Source organism: Nicotiana tabacum, chromosome 15 (assembly GCF_000715075.1).
Source record: "Nicotiana tabacum cultivar K326 chromosome 15, ASM71507v2, whole genome shotgun sequence".
In the NCBI taxonomy this organism is placed as follows: Eukaryota; Viridiplantae; Streptophyta; class Magnoliopsida; order Solanales; family Solanaceae; genus Nicotiana; species Nicotiana tabacum.
The window spans coordinates 26,555,330-26,574,601 of NC_134094.1; the positions used below are offsets into that span (position 1 = coordinate 26,555,330).

General features: G+C 35.5%; 3 protein-coding genes across 4 annotated transcripts; 1 reads left to right on the forward strand and 2 right to left on the reverse strand.

The window, feature by feature from the left end:
- Positions 1 to 833: 833 nt before the first annotated feature.
- LOC107822378 (borneol dehydrogenase, mitochondrial) lies at positions 834 to 3,231 on the forward strand. Its single transcript, XM_016648914.2, has 3 exons — positions 834 to 992; positions 1,847 to 2,187; positions 2,667 to 3,231. The coding sequence occupies exons 1-3, from the start codon at positions 970 to 972 to the stop codon at positions 3,092 to 3,094; spliced, it is 792 nt and encodes a 263-aa protein (XP_016504400.2). The 5' UTR covers positions 834 to 969; the 3' UTR covers positions 3,095 to 3,231.
- On the reverse strand, positions 3,220 to 9,981 carry LOC107822387 (mediator of RNA polymerase II transcription subunit 19a). Of its 2 annotated transcripts, none has more exons than XM_075230678.1 (7): positions 9,941 to 9,981; positions 8,710 to 8,777; positions 6,083 to 6,372; positions 5,733 to 5,951; positions 5,059 to 5,127; positions 3,561 to 3,664; positions 3,220 to 3,439 (listed from the first exon to the last, which is right to left on the reverse strand). In XM_075230678.1, the coding sequence occupies exons 2-6, from the start codon at positions 8,738 to 8,740 to the stop codon at positions 3,647 to 3,649; spliced, it is 627 nt and encodes a 208-aa protein (XP_075086779.1). In that variant the 5' UTR covers positions 8,741 to 8,777; positions 9,941 to 9,981; the 3' UTR covers positions 3,220 to 3,439; positions 3,561 to 3,646. The 2 variants fall into 2 exon arrangements, with proteins under 2 accessions (XP_075086779.1, XP_016504412.1); XM_016648926.2 differs by having other exon boundaries at positions 3,552 to 3,664.
- A 6,848-nt stretch (positions 9,982 to 16,829) lies between these two features.
- LOC107822325 (uncharacterized) lies at positions 16,830 to 17,363 on the reverse strand. Its single transcript, XM_016648859.2, has one exon. The coding sequence runs from the start codon at positions 17,361 to 17,363 to the stop codon at positions 16,830 to 16,832; it is 534 nt and encodes a 177-aa protein (XP_016504345.2).
- Between the last annotated feature and the right edge of the window lie 1,909 nt (positions 17,364 to 19,272).

Consider the following 19,272-nt stretch of genomic DNA (forward strand, 5'->3'; position numbering starts at 1 on the left):
TCAAAATGTGCATATTGGACTCATTCCCTTGTTCACTTAACATGTGGCTAAAGTATTCAATTGCAGCATCTAAGAGTGCTTGTTTCTCCTCTACCCAATTCCCATGCTATCCTTGATTTTATGAATATGTGAACTCTACCTCTTCTCTTTAATACACTGTAAAAATACTTGGAGCTAGTATCTCCCTCTTCAGCCCATGTAATTCTAGCTTTTTCACTTGAGAATAGAATCCTGCATCTTGTATTCTGCTTGTGCTCTATAAGGAACAGAGGCGGACCTATGTATAGATTAGAGGGTCACCGGACCCGTTAACCTAGGCAAAAATTTCGAATATATATATATGTTAAAATCGGTCATATATTTTGCTTGTAACCTTTAAGATTAAAATTAAAGTCCAACGGGGTCACTGGTTGAGCAGTCCGCTCATGTGCCCCGCCACCTTCAAATTCTGGGTCCGCCTCTGAATCTCCTTCTTCCTACACTATGGTCTCATTCTCCAAGACTTTGACCCTTTCAAACACATCCACTATATCCATGGACCAGTGGCAGAGCTACATTGAAGCAAGGGGTGTCAACACCCCTTCGCCGGAAAATTATATTATTTTGTTAGATAATTTTTTTTATTTTATGTATATTTACTATACGTTGATTTCTCTTGACTTTTCAATATATCTAATTATTTATATTTAGACACCCATTGATAAAAATTCTGGATCCGTCGGTGCCATGAACCACCTACTTAGCTCTATAGTAAGACCTTTCAGTTTCTGGCGCAAGGTCCACATAGCATTTCCTGGGACCATAAGTCATAGTTTATCGAATCATTTTGATAATCTGTGGCTAAGAATCCTTCTGCCCTATTCTTTATATAGCGCAAAAGGATAAACCTATCTCAATCTGTGGCTAAGAACCCAAGTATATTGCTTTTTTGTTCCACTTAGAAGTTTTTGAGGGCTAATACATTTTTCAATGGCTGCACATTTGGCAAGAAGGTAAGACATTTCTTGCTACTATAATGGGTTTAGATAAGTATGAATCGTGCCCAAATAAAGAGCAGTACATGTTCTAGTCACGCTGTCATGCAATTTAATTTGTCCATAATAATTTTTGAAAGAATTTGTTCATTGATAGTGTATAAGAATTTTTACACCATTATGTTAAACTTGACATACAACAACATGTAATTATTAGTAACAATTTGTTATATCCAGTGTAAAAAATCTTTTCATATTGGGGTTGGTAACTTTAACCCTTTTGAAAACTCAAAATTGAAATCTGGTCTCGAGTATAGATATGTGTGTGTTCTTTATTTGGAAACAAGAAAGTATGATAATACATGTCATACTCTACAAAATATGAATATGCTTTATCTTTTTTCTCCACAGCTTTTTCTCTTGTTATTGGTTTTATTTCTTGGAGCAGAATTGGGATCAATAAAGGATTTGTTGCCAAAATGGCCAAAATTTGTTACTATCATTAAGCCTCCAAGGGTATGAATAGTGAGAACTTATGAGTATTTCATTTATTTTCTTGTACTTTATTGTTTAACCTATCTTTTTTACTTAAACAGGAATAAATGCTTAAAGTTTAAGATGTAATATCCCCTTTCTTTTTGATTTATTTAAGCATGTTTAGTATTGAAACCAAACGGCATGAATGTTCTTTCCTATACCTATCTCTATGTTAAATATACCTTTCTATATGAAAATCTTACACGAACACGACTTATAAAATAAAAGGATTTAAATTATATACATATTATAAAGAGTTTTGATACTATCATTGTAATTTTAACTCGAGGTGAAATATAAAAAATAACATGCATGATCATTATTAATTATTTTAGGCTTGAAGGTAGGGTTGCAATTATAACTGGTGCTGCTAGTGGCATCGGCGAAGCAGCTGCGAGACTTTTCTCAAAACATAGAGCTAAAGTGGTGATTGCAGATATCCAAGATGATTTGTCACAAAAAGTTTGCAAAGAATTGGATCCATCATCAACCACATTTGTGCATTGTGACGTTACTAAAGAAGAAGAACTAGAAAATGCTGTGAACATTGCTGTATCCAAGTATGGCAAGCTAGACATCATGTACAACAATGCTGGTATTATGGGAGCAGTAAAATCTAACATTCTTGATAATGAAAAATCCGAATTCGAAAAAGTCATCAGTATTAACCTCGTAGGTACGGGATGATCGCACTTTTAATCTCTAGGTTATTGATATATCCTGATTTTGCTCCTTGTAATATTTCATACTAAGCATATTTCACTTAGAATTAATCAAAATGTGTTTTAAATCCCTTTCTATAGCGGAGGCGGACGCACCCGGAGACTTCGGCAAAAACTTCATGTATACTTGCAAATGTCTTAAGAAATAGTCAGATCTTAGCATAGGTCCATGTACCAATCTTTGTGAACAGTAAATTTATATTGAATGTCATGGTGCTCCTGTGATGGTCGAATCCGCCTCTGTAATCTATAGCAAATATGTTATACTTAGATTATTTTTAGAATTATATTAACCTAGATATGCCTTAAGAGCGGAAGGATCAAAAATGCACATTGAAAGTTAAAAATACTTAATTAACCAAATATCACAAGGATTAAAACCAGAATTCGTTGTTGATATATCAACAACTAAAAGCTCAAATTTCCCTTGCAGGAACATTTCTTGGGATTAAACAAGCAGCCCGAGTCATGATCCCTCGTCGTCAAGGTAGCATAATTGTCACTGGCAGTGTGTGTTCATCGATTGGTGGCGTTTGTTCTCATGCCTACACGAGTTCAAAGCATGGAGTTTTAGGACTTGCTAGGAATGCTACAGTTGATTTAGGACGTTATGGCATTCGTGTGAACTGTGTTTCCCCATACGCTGTTCTTACACAAATGGCTTTTGATTCTTTAAAGAAGATGGGCAAAGAAGGTTCAGATGTTTATTCTACCTTAAATGGTGCAATACTCACTCCAAATGATGTGGCTGAAACAGCTGTTTTCCTCGCAAGTGATGAGTCCAAGTGTGTGAGTGGCCAAGATTTTGTTATTGATGGTGGATTTACCATTGAGAATTCAGGTTTCTCACTTTTCAAGTAATTTTACTTGAATAAGTTACCTGTGGTTTAGTCTTTTGTTACTTCTTATATGGTTTTGTACAATGTAAGGTTGCTAATACAATGTAAGCGAGACTTTTCTCAAGGCATACGTGTCTCCATAGAGTATCTTTAAACATAGGTATGATTATCAACTGCAACATAAAATTTTCACCTTCAATATTTTCCTAATTTACAAATCTGAATTATCTTGATCCAAAATACCAACAGGGCTACTATTCCCTAGAAAGTTGGAAGTGGACGTTACATATAATTATCCAATCAGAACCTCTTAATATCTCTTAGGAACCATTAAAACCAATTGAAAGCTGACTCAGACATGGTATACCTGCAACAGAAAACACCGGCAGCTTGTAAACAACTTTAGAAGTTGATAACTAAGCAATATCTTAAACGAGATTCACCAAAAAAAAACTTAAAACTAAATACAGAATCCAAACCTGTTATACCCAATGAATTTTAATGCGGAAAATTTGAATGTGCTTTGCTACTACACTCGTAACCGGATTTGTGGTGTCAATGACACCCTGTACACTCATGAACGTCTGAACGCCTAATCCAAGAAAACAAAACAATAAAAGAAAGGCTAGTTAATCCACAATGTACATCATCACCAATCACTCTTCTCACAGGTATATTACATGATGTAAGATTTCACACCAACACAAATTAATGCATGTTCTTGTGTACCCAGGTCCCTGTGTATGTGAAAGCACAAAACTAATAAGTAACCTCACCAAGTTTACAACAACTAAGCCTCGGTCCCAAAAAGTTGGGATCGGCAACATGAATCCTCACTTCTTTCTTTAAGTCCAACTCATATCATCATCAATACCCAAAAAAAAAGTGAAGTATAAGAAGAAGATTGTAATAATATTAAAAGTTCTCTAACAAATTAAAAGCATATCCCTAACTAGTAAGTATCACATGTATGGATCGTTTTTTTCAATTGTGCCCTATCTACAGTTAAGTCTACATTAATTCCAAGAATTTTTAGGCCTTTCAAGACAACTACTTCCATGTGATTTTAGGTCTACCTTGTCCCCTTTTTAACACATTCACTCACCATAGTTTCACACCTACGAACCGGTGCCTTTGTAACGCGACGCAAAACATAACGAAACTATCTCAAAGTGACCTCTCATTTTATCCTCAATGCGTGTTACTTGCACCTTTGGCGAATGTGGTCGATTTTAATCTTTATCCAATCTTGTATGACCGCACATCCATCTTAGCATTCGCATCTCTGCAACACTTATCTTATGGATATGTCGGACTTTAGCAACACAACATTCACTACCATATAACATAGCGGGTCTTATAGTTGTTATATAGAACTTTACCTTTCACTTTGGTAGGCATCCTTCTATCACATAACCCCCCAGCAACACTGCTCCATTTCAATCATCGGGTTTAATTCTACGGATAACATCTTCATCTATCATTCCATTCTCTTGAAACAATGAACATAGATATATAAATCGTTTGCATTTTGGCACCGCAGTCGCATCTAGTCTCACCCCAACTTCTTCTTCTTGTTGACTATACTTGCAGTGTATGTATTCAATCTTACTTCTACTTATCCTAAAGCTCTTACTCTCCAAGGTGCTTCTCCATATCTCAAGCTTTCGGTTGAGACATTCGCTAGTTTGGGACCCAAAAAAGGAAAAGAAAAAGAAAAAAGCAAACCAACTAAATAAATGTATGTTTGACAATATATCCCAATTTTCACTGAAAAGAAAACAATCCCTTTCATATCTTCATGCATTATATGTCATGAGTTGAGAAAATTATCAATTCATTTTTCATGCATTGAAAAAGAAAAATATGAAGCAACGCTTCCCCACCAATGGAACCAAGTGGCTACTTATCTAAGTTAATCCACATCACTATGGACTTTCTACTTAAAGAAAAATTTGCTCAATAACAGAGTGGGACGAAAGTTACCTTATTTAGCTCATTTTTCTGGAATGTTTGGATACCAGAAAGAACTCCATTGCCATCAGTTCTTGACTTCTGAAAAAGTAATCAATAGACAATGGTTACTCGATGTAATAATGAGAAAGATATCAGCTTCAATACAAGTCTAAGCTCCACAAATGTCTCTTTAAGTTTAACTGATTTATGGCTTGCTCAGTTGGTAAAAGCACCTCCACCCACGACTGTTAGGTCCTGTGTTCGAGTCACGTTGGAGGGGAAGTGTGGAAACACTATAGATCCTCCTAATTTGGGAGGAGTTTAAAAAAATTAACTGATTCATAAAGGGCAATAATATTGACCTACAGATGTCATAGCAGAAATTTAGCAAGAACATATATCTCGACCACGTGTTTGCACATAACCATTCTCCCATACAGATATTTACCACTAACTGCAAATATGTTCAACACGTATACATTTTTATGCTCAAAGAGTTTAATTGAAAATATTAGATGAAACTTAGAATTCGATCATGGGAAAAGATATGAAAACAACAGGACCATGACAAGAAGCATAAAATTCATTCTCAGTCCGCAAGCCTAGCACAAGCATTTAAGTTATAGAAAATTGCTAAGAAAGAAGTCAAATTTCAGTTTGGATTTAACCAATATCGCAGACATAAAACCTGAATTCTGTGTTACCTTTACTTGCTGTGTCAGAAACAAATCTGGACCATAATTCTGTATCTTGCTCCCATTTTTCTCCTTATTGTTAACCCTGCTTGATTTAGGTTCCTTAGCAATGCAACTGCTAGGATCCTGCTTCCTCGACCTATCTATGTGTTTGTGGTTTTTATGCTTCTTCTTTTCCTTGCTTCCATTCTTCAATTTAGATGCACCTGTAGGGAACCCAAGTTCTGCCTATTGACACAAACATAAGTTACTGAGGAAATTTTATGACAAGACTGGATTAGTACAGCAGATGAAGGCTTGAGCTAGCACTTCCCAAAACAGTAAAAGAGCACATTGAGGATTAAATGGTGGATTATTACCAATGGCAGATCGGTGGATGTTGCTTCTCTTAGCTGAAAAGCATCTGTAAGAAGATCCAAGCCAAAAGGACGCAACTGTACATGTCTCTTCCCCACACAGGAGGAATTTTGGGACAGCTGATCGAGCTCCATTCCTTCACCTTTCCTTATTTCTGTGTCCCCCACCACATTCCTGAGGTATTGCGTCTCACATAGAGAGAGTGGCAGTGACCTCTTGCAGAAAAAATAAAGATGTTTCCTAAGTTTACAATGGTCTAAAAGATCAACTGAACCACCAAGTTCTCTAGGTCCTGAAGACACAAGAAAACAGGCCCACGTGATGGAAAATCCATTCAGATAACAAATATCCAATAGAGAGAATGTAAAAACATTGGTAAAGCTAATGTTAAAGCCGAAATTGAACCCACACGTCAATAGTTCAATTCACACTATATGCTTCACTTGACCATTTCAATTCTTTCTTCTCATCCTTATCATTGTTCACCTGCCACCTTAAATTTGCCATCTATCACTTTTATTTCCTCCTAGCCCCATGACATTCCCAAAGTCCGGCAAATTTCCTTCTTTAATATTTCAGTGGCAAGCACAGACCTAAAAATGGTTTCGAACATTTCTTTTCTTTTTTAAACGTACTCTCAGAACCTGAGCTCAGTACGTTAATAATCCACTTTATATGTGGCATGAGCAAAGTTAAACACTTCACTTAGCTGACTTGTGGTGTGGAAAATCTTGAATGTGGAATAGAGCAATTAACAAGGTATGAAATGTAGAGAGAGATCGTAGAGAATATGTCACCCACTACCTCTTTAGTTCAACTCGGGAGTCGGGAGGAACATAGAAACAAACATATAATGTTAATGTCAATGAACATATAAACATTTATGTTGCATTGTTAATCCAGGCCTCGTGGTAACATTAGTACACCTAAATTAATCACAATCAGTAAGTTAACTCTGCCTGGTCTATAAATGATTTGTGGAAGGAAAATAAAAATATCCCTCCTACAGATCTCCTATGAGCTAAAATAATGTCAGAGAAAAGATTTTGTAATATCTAATAAAGCGTGGCAGTAACACATGTCAGAAGTAGTCAGCTTAAGACTTTCATCAAATTTCATCAACTGATCTGTTTATGATCAGAAGCATTTTGAAGCTCCAATTTTGCTCTATCACTGTTTTAAACCTCACGAGCTTTTTTTCTCATCGTGACGCTCTGATGGACAGTGAATATAGTAATAGAATCAATCAAAAAGGAGTTTTTCCACCATAGGAGGTGATGAAAAGTTGAAGAACAAGTTTATTTCAGACAAAACAGTTTATTTCTTGACCATTATTTTATAGAGTTCTGCTACACTATCAATGAGTAGGAAAATGATTTCAGATTTTTTTTTTTTTTTTTAAAAAAAAACTAGCACTGCTTTGAGCCATTGCTCCGGAAGGTATTACCAGATATATATAAATTAAATTCGCCGGAAAATTATATTGTATTGCTAGATAAATTTTTCTGTTTTATGTATATTTATTATACATTGACTCCCCTAAACTTTTCGGTGTATCCATACTTTTATATTTTGACACCCTTTGGAGAAAATTCTGGCTCCCCCATTGTCTATACTATAAATACATGTAATAATGGATCCTCACGAGTGTGACTAATTAAGTATTAGCAGAAAGGGCCATGCTTATATCTTGACCACTAGTTAATCATTCAAAATATATCTTGACGACAAGTTAGTCACCTAATGCCAAAGTTTCGATCTTGCACCAAGCAGGATTTCTCTAAGATTCTAGTTTTGATGACCTTGGAATCATCATCAAACCAGAAATTCCATGGAATAATAAAGTTCTCAGACTTTCATTAGAAAAGACTAATGAATGTCAGATGTGGTATCAGAAAAATAAAACTCCACTAAATAAGAAAGAGCATTCTGTAGAACTAAGGCGCCTGCCAAGGTGAATTGCTTCACCTGGATAGCTATAAAGGGGGTATGTCTCACTCAAGACAACTTAAGCAAGAGGAACATTACACTTGTTAACAGATGTTACATGTGTCAACAAAATTCAGAAAGTGTCAATCATTTTTTCCTCCATTGCGCAGCTGCAAGTGAAATTTGGAATCTCTTCTTCTCTATTTTTGGTCTGAAATGGGTTATGCCTCAGACAATAAAGCAAGCATATGAAAGTTGGTGTTTTTGGAGAGTTGACAAAGCCATCAAGAGGATTTGGAGAATGGTTCCAGCAGTAATTTTTTTGTGTATCTAGAGGATATGAAGAGGTGTTTTGATGGCATCTCACTCCAACCTACTCCCTCAAGACTATTTGCTTAGTTAATCTATTTAGCTGGATTCATCTTTCCCCTGTAACTAGTGCAGATCACCTTATGGATTTCATTAGCTCCCTGTTCTTAGCATAGATTTTTGCACTGGAGCTAGTTATCTACCTTTTTGTACCTTCTGCATCTTCTTGATGCCTATTAATGAATCACCCTTACTTCATCAAAATAAAAAAGAGCATTCTGGTCTACAAACTAGCATTCATGGCGTAAAAGTATTACGCTATTGAAGCAAAGGGGGAAAACAATCTAGGAGCAAATACTGTAAGAAGTTTAATACCCTCAAAACATCCTACCTCTTCCAAACTTTCTGAGATCAAGATCCATCACGATTATGCAGTTACTGAATTGAATATAAAAGGACCTTCAAAGAGAAGATATATTAGCAGCTTGCATATAGCCACAAAGAAGAACACGCCACCACTTAAATAGTATACCATAAAAAAGGGGGAAAATAAAGAAATATAAGGATAGCAATCAAAAATATTGCAACTACAGATAATCAGTAAAAACAACACTTTGCTCAAGTCTGTTGACTCTCAGCTCTCCCCACTAAACCAGTAAACATATGACCACAGAACAAACTTAGTTGACAAACACCAGTACAACTGCATGTGCAAAAACTTCTAGTATATGCCAGGGTCAATCAACATTTTGAGTCCCTACAGTTGCCATAACATTTCATATGCGAAACTACCCTTAAATTACCTCAGGAATTTATCTTTATATTTCCTTTTAGAAAATTAGATAATTGATTCAAATCAATTTATCCGTATACTTAAACTGCATTATCTCCTCCATATGAAGATAAACCATTTTACACAATCCAAAGTGAGAACGGGCACATATTATGGCAGCCTATATTATAGGTCGGTCCATGATAATTAATAGTCTGCAACCCCCTACAGACAGGATTTGAAGCTTATGGATTCTAGATTCCAAATCTTTTAAGTTATAGGGTTCTAAATTAATAATTTGTTCATATTTACTAAATTTCTTAAAGACAAATACATGATTTGTATCAAAACTACTAGGTTCGATTCAACCTGTAGCTCCTATTCTCTCTTTGCCCCTGCACCCCTCAATTCCAAATCAGTTGAGTTCAACTATATAAATCATCTATATCCATTCTGCTGCATTGGAGTCGGTATAATTTCACTACTCATAATTTATCTTTTTCAAAATACTTTGGGATTCTCCAAATCTTACGCCTATTCCTACACTATCCTACAATGTCTCATGCATAATGTAAGTGTAATGATAATTGATAATCTTGTGAGCTGGCTATTATATTAACCACCGATTTATCTGATAATCAAATATATATTTGGACAGATTGATTAGGAATCAAGGGAACCTTAAATCAATTTATTTCAAAAGCATTCGAAATAGCAGAGACTATTTAAATCAATATTTGGATGGTAAGAATGAGTTGGTAAATGGCTTGAAATTTTAAAATGAATATAAAGTTATTCCAAATAATGGGGAACTCGAAATTGGAAAAGGGATTAGGGTTTATTTACTTACTCGAATTGCCGGAAGAGAAAGAGGATGAGGAAATAGAAGAAAGCCCCTTATTTTGGGTTTATATAGAATTGGAGGAAATAGAAGAAAGCCCCTAACTAGATTTGGGCTATCTGTTGAAATGGGCTAATTGGGCCAGAAGGCAGTGGGCCGTGTCAGTTTGAAATGTAAAAATTATATGGGGCTAACTATTTGGTCGCCCCTTATCAACTTGTACCCATTTTATTTTTCCGTTTGAATACGTACCCGTTTTTTTGTTAAAAGCATTTTAAAAAGATGATTTTGTCCTTCTTTAATAAAAGACTATTGACAAAATTGTAGACTGCATGACAAAATTTCAGTATGTTTTGGTATGAAATTTTAGCAAATGAACTAAATAACTTCAACATGCATTAGCAAAAACTCATTAGAAAATTACATACTGCAAGACAAAAACTTATGCATGTTTAGTCTAAAATTTTAGCAAATGAACTAAACAATTTCAGCTTGTTTGGACTGAAACTTCGGATAAAACTCATGACAAAACTGTAGACTATAGGACAAAACTTCAGCATGTTTTGGTATGAAATTTTAGCAAATGATTTAAATAACTCCAGCATGCATTAGCAAAAACTCATTAAAAAATTACATACTGCAAGATAAAAACTTAAGCATGTTTAGTCTGAAATTTTAGCAAATGAACTAAAAAACTTCAGCATGTTTAGACTGAAGTTTCGGATAAAACTCATGACAAAATTGTAGACTGCAGGATAAATAACTTCAGCATGTATTAGCATGAAGTTTTAGCTTCGATATAAAAATTTTCACGAATGAGGTTGCAGATCACGCTATTAATGCGTGATACATATTTTATATCTTTTGTCAGAGGTATAATTGTCATATTATTACGAACTTTTTGTCAACTGACTACCAAATCAATAATTTTTAAAAATAGGGTACAGGTTAAAAGGTGATACAAATATAGGGTACAGCGGCAAATCACTCATTTGACATCGAGCAAATTGCACAAACACCCTATTTTAGTGACACTGTTTAACTTATACCCAATTCGTAAAAATTATTTAATCTTTACCCAGTTTGTACTTTGTAGTAAGTAACAATTGTATAGACAAAAATACCCCTAAACTACTGTGAAGCTGTTTGCTTCGCTACCATCCGTATATCGTCGGATCCTTTCAAGTTCAATCGCATAAAACGACCAATACACAGTAGAATTCTTGTGGCATTAAGAAAAAACGTATTTTCTGACCAAAAAAAAAAGAAGAAAAATAAATTCAATCCATTTATTGGAATTTGGAGTTATCAAAAACTTTGGAATGGCCAAAAAGAAGAGAACTTTTGCACCTCCATAAAAATTTCACATGTAGTGTTTCCCTTTTAATTAATTTTTGTACGCAATCACATGTGGGAGCTATAACAGTAATGGCCGTCAATGTTGGAACTATAAGTGAATCAATAGAAAAACCGCTCATAAAAAGGTTAAACACAATATGATAGAAAGAAGATCAATTAATTAAATCTTTCGGAAGCAACAGAACCATGTATTCATATAAAACTCAGGTAATCGAACATATTCACGTGCAACAAACAAAGAGAGCATCAACGGCATTACTTTTATAGCTCTGACAGTAGGCTACTTGAATGGTGCTTAAACGAAGCAAACTTCAGACCCTCGTATCCGAAGCTTATTTTCTAGCAGTACCGACTTCAGACACTCGGCTCTGAAGTTTGCTTGCAGTATTACAAACTTTAGTCTTCAGACATAGCAGTGCAACTTCAGACCCGAGGTCTGAAGTTCACTTGCAGCATCAAAAACTTCAGACGTAGTAGTACAACTTGAGACACGAACAAGTACAAACTTCAGAAATTTGCATCTGAAGTTCACTTGTAGCATTAAAAACTTCAGACATAGCACTACAACTTCAGACACTTTACTTGCAGCAAGTAAAAATTAACTTGAGACATTCACGTCTGAAGTTCACTTGCAGCAAGTGCAAACTTCAGACACTCGCATCTAAAGTTCACTTGCAGCAAGTGAAAACTTCAGACACTCGCATCTGAAGTTCACTTACAACTGTGCAAATTTCAGACACTCAAATCTGAATGTTTGGCAACGCAATAAGTCAATTTCAGATCGAGCTCGCAAGATAATTACACATTTTTATAAAGTTAACATCTTATGTCCACATTTTTTTCTTTCCTTTTTCCCATTTTAACTATTCGATAGAGAGAACTATGCATTTATTTAAGGAAGCAGTATAGTTTGACAATACTTACAAAAGCATCTATCCTACTAGCTACAGCTGAAAGATAAGTTTCATAAAACTGACTGCAATATTTTAAAACATTGGCCAACTAAATGAGAGAACCAAAAAAACAATACCCAAGAGAGGGAGAGAGCTTACCAATATACTTTCACAGACCGATTAAAATAATAATCATGCTAAAATTATGGAAAATTTTTTGTTATATTATTCTCTCCAAAGTCAACATAACAAAATTGTATCGAAAAGAACAAAAGCTAGTAATTAATTAGATTTGAAAAACTATTCATTTTTACATGTAAAAATTAGAATAATCAGAAGATATATTAAATTCGTCAGTGTAATAGTAGCTTAAGCCTCAGCTAAGCTTTAATGGTGATGAGAACTAGACTTCTACTCCATGGGAGGGTTACAGTGAAGAGAATGAAGAAGGAAAGAGAGTGAAGCTTCTAGAATTTCATTTCTCTTCAAAATTAAAATGTGAGTTGAGAGTTCACTATATACAAAAACGAAAATGTTAAGAAAAATATAGTCCACTAACTAAAGCTATTACAGCTGTCATTTAACTAATACGTTCCACTAACTGATAGCTAACACTAACAACTCTTCTCCAATAACTAAGTTAGTGACTAAGCTAAGCTAAGCTAAGTAAATAATTAATCTTAACACCCCTTTCAAGTTGGAGGTGTGGTGAACACAGCCAACTTGCCTAATGTAGCACTATGCTTGATCCTAGTCAAGGATTTAGTCAAAACATATGCAAGCTGATTGTCTGTTCGGATATGGTGGAGAGAAATTAGGCATGCTTGTAATTGATCACGCACAAAATGGCAATCCACTTCTATATGCTTGGTCCTTTCGTGAAATACTGGATTCTTTGCAATGTGCAGTGCAGATTGACTGTCACAAAATACTGAGATAGGCAAGGAAAAAGGAACAGTCAGTTCTTCAAATAGTCAGCTCAACCATACTAGTTCCCTTACTACTTTCCTCATAGCTCTATACTCTGCTCTGTAGAGGATAAATATATAGTCTCTTGTTTCTTAGATTTTCAGCTGATAGGACTGTTGCCTAGTAGCACTAAATAACTTGTAATGGACCTCCTATAATCCGGGCAGGCTGCCCAATCAGAATCACAATAGGCTTTAACTGTGTGATCTCCATCCTTTGACATGAAAATTCCCAAAGTAGGGTCATTTCTCAAATATCCGAACAGATAAAATGCTGCTTTCAGGTGAAGTTCTCTAGGTTCCTGCATAAACTGGCTCAAGTGTTGGACACTATATGCAATGTCCAATATGGTGTTAGTTAGAAAATTTAATTTATCTACTAGCTTTCCATAATAGGTAGGATCCTGTAGGATTGTGCCTTCTCTAGCCTTCAGCTTTATAGTGGGATCCAAGGGTGAAGAAGAAGGCTTGTAATCCAAATAATTGTATTCTCTTAGCAGGTCTAGCACAAACTTCCTTTGAGATATAATAACTCCATCATCTTTATACATAATCTCCAATCCCATGAAGTAGTGCAGCCGCCCCAGGTACTTGATCTTGAATTGTTCATGTAGAAATGCTTTGAGTTGTGCAATTTCATGTTGGTCAGTTCCAGTGAGTAGTACATCATCCACATATACTGCAACATATACTGAGGATTCTCCATTTCTTTTATAAAAAAGTGAGTAGTCATACATGGAATGTATATAGCCCTTTGAATACAATGTCTCAGTCAACTTTGCATACCATTGTTGACTGGCTTGTTTTAAGCCATAAAGAGATTTGGTCAGTTTACAAATCAATCATGGTTTATCCACAACAAGCCCAGGTGGTACCTGCATATACACCTCCTCATTGAGGTCTCCTCCAATCCATGGAGGAAAATATTGTTCACATCTAATTGAGATATGAACCAACCTTTCTTAACTGCTGTAGCTATCAAAGCCCTCACTGTTGTCATCTTTACCACTGGTGAGAATGTTTCTGTATAATCAATTCCTGCCTGCCGAGTGTAGCTTTTAACAACCAGCCTGGCTTTGAACCTTTCTATGCTGCCATCTGCTTTGTGTTTCACCTTGTAGACCCATCTGCAACCTATTGTTTGTTTCCCAGGTGGCAGAGTTACTAGGTCCCAAGTGTGATTAGAATATAGTGCTTTAAATTCCTATGTCATTGCTGCTTGCCATGTAGGATCAATGGGCCTCCTCATATGATGATGGTTCCCTGTCATGACAAACATTTCTCACAAGAGTCTGACTGTTAGAGGTTAGTAGATCAGAGGTAATGTGGTGATTCATAGAGAATAAGGCATTTAGGGTAACATGATTTGTTTTAAGGTGGGGAAGGGAATGTACATAATCTTGCAAACAAATAGGTGGTTTATGAGTTCTTTGAGATTGCCTCAGTTGGACAGGTTCTGCATGGGTCTGTTCAGTGTAACAATATTGTGGTGAATTAGGTAATGAATAAAAGGGTACTGTAGGAGGTGATGGGGAAGATACATGTATAGGTGACATAGGATTGGATGTGCTATCAGGACTCCTTTGATCATTGAAATCTTCAGACAGTTGTGTAATATTTGTACTATCGGAGGGTTGTTCACATAGAGACTCAATGAAGGGAATTGAATGAGGGACAGATGATTGAGGAGATTTGTTCATGTTGACTGCAAAAGGAAAGATGGACTCATTGAAGACTACATCTCTGGAGATATGAATCTTTCCGGTGGCTAGACTCAAGACTTGTACCCCTTTGTGTTGAAAGGATAGCCAATAAATACATGTGGTGTTGTTCTGGGTTCAAACTTGTCCCTATATGGTATTGGTACAGTAGGGTAGCATAAGCAACCAAAACTCTTTAGGTGGGAATACTTTGGCTTTCTTTTATACAATAGTTCATATGGAGTTTGGTTGTTAGTTGAAGTAGAAGGCAACCTGTTTATAATGTATATGGCATAAAGAACGCATTCACCCCATTATCTTAAAGGCAATTTGGATTGGAAGAGAAGTGCTCTGGCTGTTTCAAGGAGATATTTGTATTTTCTTTCCACTGCACCATTCTGATGTGGTATGTAGGGACAGGTTCTTTGATGGATGATGCCTTTAGATTGAAACAACATACTTGATTATGTGTTAGTGAACTCTAATCCATTGTCTGACCTTATGGATTTGATAGTTACACCAAATTGGTTTTCTACTAGATTTATGAATCCTTTGAGTGTTTGAAGGGCATTACTTTTGCTGGATAAAAGGTGAGTCCAAGTAGATCTACTAAAATTATCCATCATAGTTATAAAGTATTTGTATCTACCATGTGTAGGAACATGATATGGACCCTACAAATCAACATATAGAAGTTCAAAAATTCTGTTGGTTGTACTGGTTTTATGAGGGAATGGCAGTCTTTCTTGTCTAGCCATTAGGCAAATGGTGCAGTTGAAGGGTTGTTTGGGAGAGAAATTGACAGGAATAGTAGTAATATTTCTCATTTTGGTAAAGGGGATATGTCCAAGTCTGTTATGCCATAATACATCCATATTGACTTTAGTACATAAATGAGAAAATATACTAGGAACCTTAGAAGATGGACTTGTAAAGGAAAGTTGTTCTTCAGTATTTTCACATGGATTATTTATAACTAGATAAGAGGAAACATACTTATTGACATGCAATGACCTATTTACAGTAGAATGAGAGGGACAATGTGTGTTACAAGTGCAACAAGTAGAAGTAGTGGACAAGGCATTAGTGGTCTTTACTGCAGGGCTTGCACTGTTGCTCCTCAGGCAGCTTGGGCACAAGATGTACAGCCCATCTTTGACTCTACCAATCACCAAGAGGCCTCTTCATTGAAGGGGCCTGCAGTATGCAACAGTGTTTGACAAAAGCAACAAGACAATTAAAATGAGAGGCCAAAGAATGAAAAAAGATCGGATTGTATCTAAACGATGGGACAAACATCACTTTGTCTAGGGTGATCTTAGGAGTGAGCATCACACTACCAATTTTTGTCGCCTTTACCTTGTAGCCATTTGGAAGTACAACTAATAAAGGATGGGGTAAGGTTATTATCTTGGTTAATAGGGATTTGTTAAAGGTCATGTTATTTGATGCCCCTGAATCTATAATCCATGAGTCAGCTTTGTTTTTGAAACATTCACATGACAGTTTACCAAAATCAATAGAGGAAGTACAAGCTATAATACCTGCAAAGTTTGTTGCTCCTGATGCAGTATTAGTACTAGTTGTGCAGTCTCTTCCTCCTCCTGATTGAAACTGCTGTAGTAGACTCACCAACTGGTTGTATTCCTCTTGAGTGAGACTCACATTTTGAGTATTATCATGAGCAACATGTTTCTCAGTTTCAACATGTTGTGTATCAGTGGTTGCTACATATGTATTAGCCACTGTTCTATTTCTTCTATTAAACCTATTATTCTAGTTGTTGTTGGAATTGTGATTGTAGTTGCAACTTTGTCTGGGATTTTGATTGAAGTTGGAGGTCTGATTGTGATTTATATTTGGATTATGATTCTGACTGAAACTTTGAGGATATCCATGCAGCTTATAACATTTCTCTTTGGTGTGCCATGGTCTCTTACAATAATCACAAAAAGGTCTGTTCCTATTGTTGTGATTGTTATTGGGAGAGTAATTTGTCTTGAAGGGCACCATGTCTATTTGTGCTAGAACTTAAAGCTGATGACTCTAGAGCCAAATGATTATTTGGCTTGATTTCTCTCTGTCTTTCCTCTTGAATTAGCAATGAAAAGGCTCGGGCAATTGAAGGAAGAGGATTCATCATGAGTATACTGTCTCGAACTATAGTGTATGTCTCATTCAATCCCATGAGAAACTGTATCAACCTCCTATCCTGCTCGGCTTTGTGCATGCTTTCCTTAGCTCCACATGTACAATTACAAGTGCAATGAGATTTGACAATCAAAGTGTTGAGTTCCTCCCATAACTTCTTCATTTTAGTATGGTAACCAGTGATATCAAGGCCTCCTTGGGATAGATCACTGATTTTCTTTTGGATCTGGTAGAGTTTTGTTCCGTTTGTTTGATCATATCGATATTCAAGTTCTCTCCACATTTCAAATGCATCTGTCATATATTCAGTACTATCTGCAATCTCCTTAGTTAAGGAGTTTAGAATCCATGAGGTGACCATGTCATCGCATCTTTCCCATAGTCAAAATTTCGATGAGTCTGGATCTGGTCTCTTGCATTCCCCGTTGATGAATCCCAGCTTATTTTTCACTGATAGGGCTCACATTACACCCCTTCTCCATGATCGATATCCAAAATCATCAAATGGAATAGGAACCAACGCTGCTCCGGGATTATCATATGGATGCATATACAAGGGACTAATGATATCAACACTTGACTGATTAGGCGGTTCAGCCATGGTCGATGTAGATTGATCATCATCTTCGACAATAGTCATCTCGTACAGTATGAAATTTCTAAGTGATTGAGAACTATAAAATAATAATTACAAATCTAGAAGCAATTTTCAAGTGATTACAAAAATAAAGAAGTTTGAAATTGATGAAAAATGAACTTGCATGTGTGCGATCTTATTGAGATCGAGATTGACGTAATTAGAACTAACCGATTCAGAGACGAGTCCAAACTTATGCTCCTTGCTCTGATACCATATTAAATTCGTCGGTGTAACAATAGCTTAAGCCTCAGCTAAGCTTTAATGGTGATGAGAACTGGACTTCTACTCCATGGGAGGTTACAATGAAGAGAATGAAGAAGGAGAGAGCGTGAAGCTTCTAGAATTTTATTTTTCTTCAAAATTAAAATGTGAGTGGAGAGTCCACTATATACAAACATGAAAATGTTAAGAAAAATGAAGTCCACTAACTAAAGCTATTACAACTGTCATTTAACTAATACGTTCCACTAACCGACAGCTAACACTAACAACTCTGCTCCAATAATTAAGCTAGTAACTAAGCTAAGCTAAGTGAATAATTAATTCTAACAAGGTAAAACATTATTTTCATCATGTTCCAACTTAGTTTGCTATGAAAAGTCAAAGTTCACACGAACATATTTGAGAGTCCTTTTCATAACATTAGAGAAGTGCTTAGAGTAAGCAATATCTTGAAATAAGAGAGATGGCTTTTTGAAATCTAATTTTTACTTTTAAATCTAACTTATCTTTTTGAAATGGCCCATTAGATGTTTTGTTCACAACAAAAGAATAGAAAAGAATAAGAGACTGTTATACAAATAGCTAGTCATATTCACTGTTTGCTTTTTCTAGCTAGTATACATAAGTTATACATTAATTATACATATTTACATACATATTATATATGAATTATATATATATATATATAATACATTCGTCGGCTATTTTTAGTTTAAGAAATTAGGTGGACGCCTAATTGGGTTATTTCATCATGTCCTAAAGATGGTACTAATAATTTTTAAGGAGTGTCCTCTGCTTGACACCCATTTAACTTTCGTTCCTATTTTTAGAAGGTTGAGAAATATACATTATCCACCACAACTTCTCCTCCTCCTTCTTCTTTGTAACATTTTACAAAAAATTACAGACTCGTCGCTTATTTGTGGTTAGGTTGGATTGATTTGTTGAAAATACTTAAAAACTATTGTTGAGTGTTACTTGATTGTTGAAGAAAATAAAGTGGGTTTATTGTTTTTTGAAGTTTTGAATTGAATCTAACAACTGAGAATTCTTGTGATTAGTATCAGATGATTGGATATCAATTTTGGAGTTGATTTAGATCGATTCTGATCAATATTGAAGGAAAAATGTGTTGGTAAACAATTTATTATAAAAGGCACAATTCGTACTGGAGTCGTGCAGATCTATCAGACTTTGGTTGATTCGCCATGACTTGCAACCAAATTCTAATTCGCAAGCTAATTTGGCAGAATATATTTAAATAAGGTCAAAACTTAAATAGTGACGCACTAAATAGCCAATTTGTGCAAATCGTCATTTGAAATCTAATTTGCCTATAAGATATATTTTTTTTTTCTTGTCGCCCGTAAATAGTTTTTCAGGAGAAGAATTATGTTCAAAAGACGGA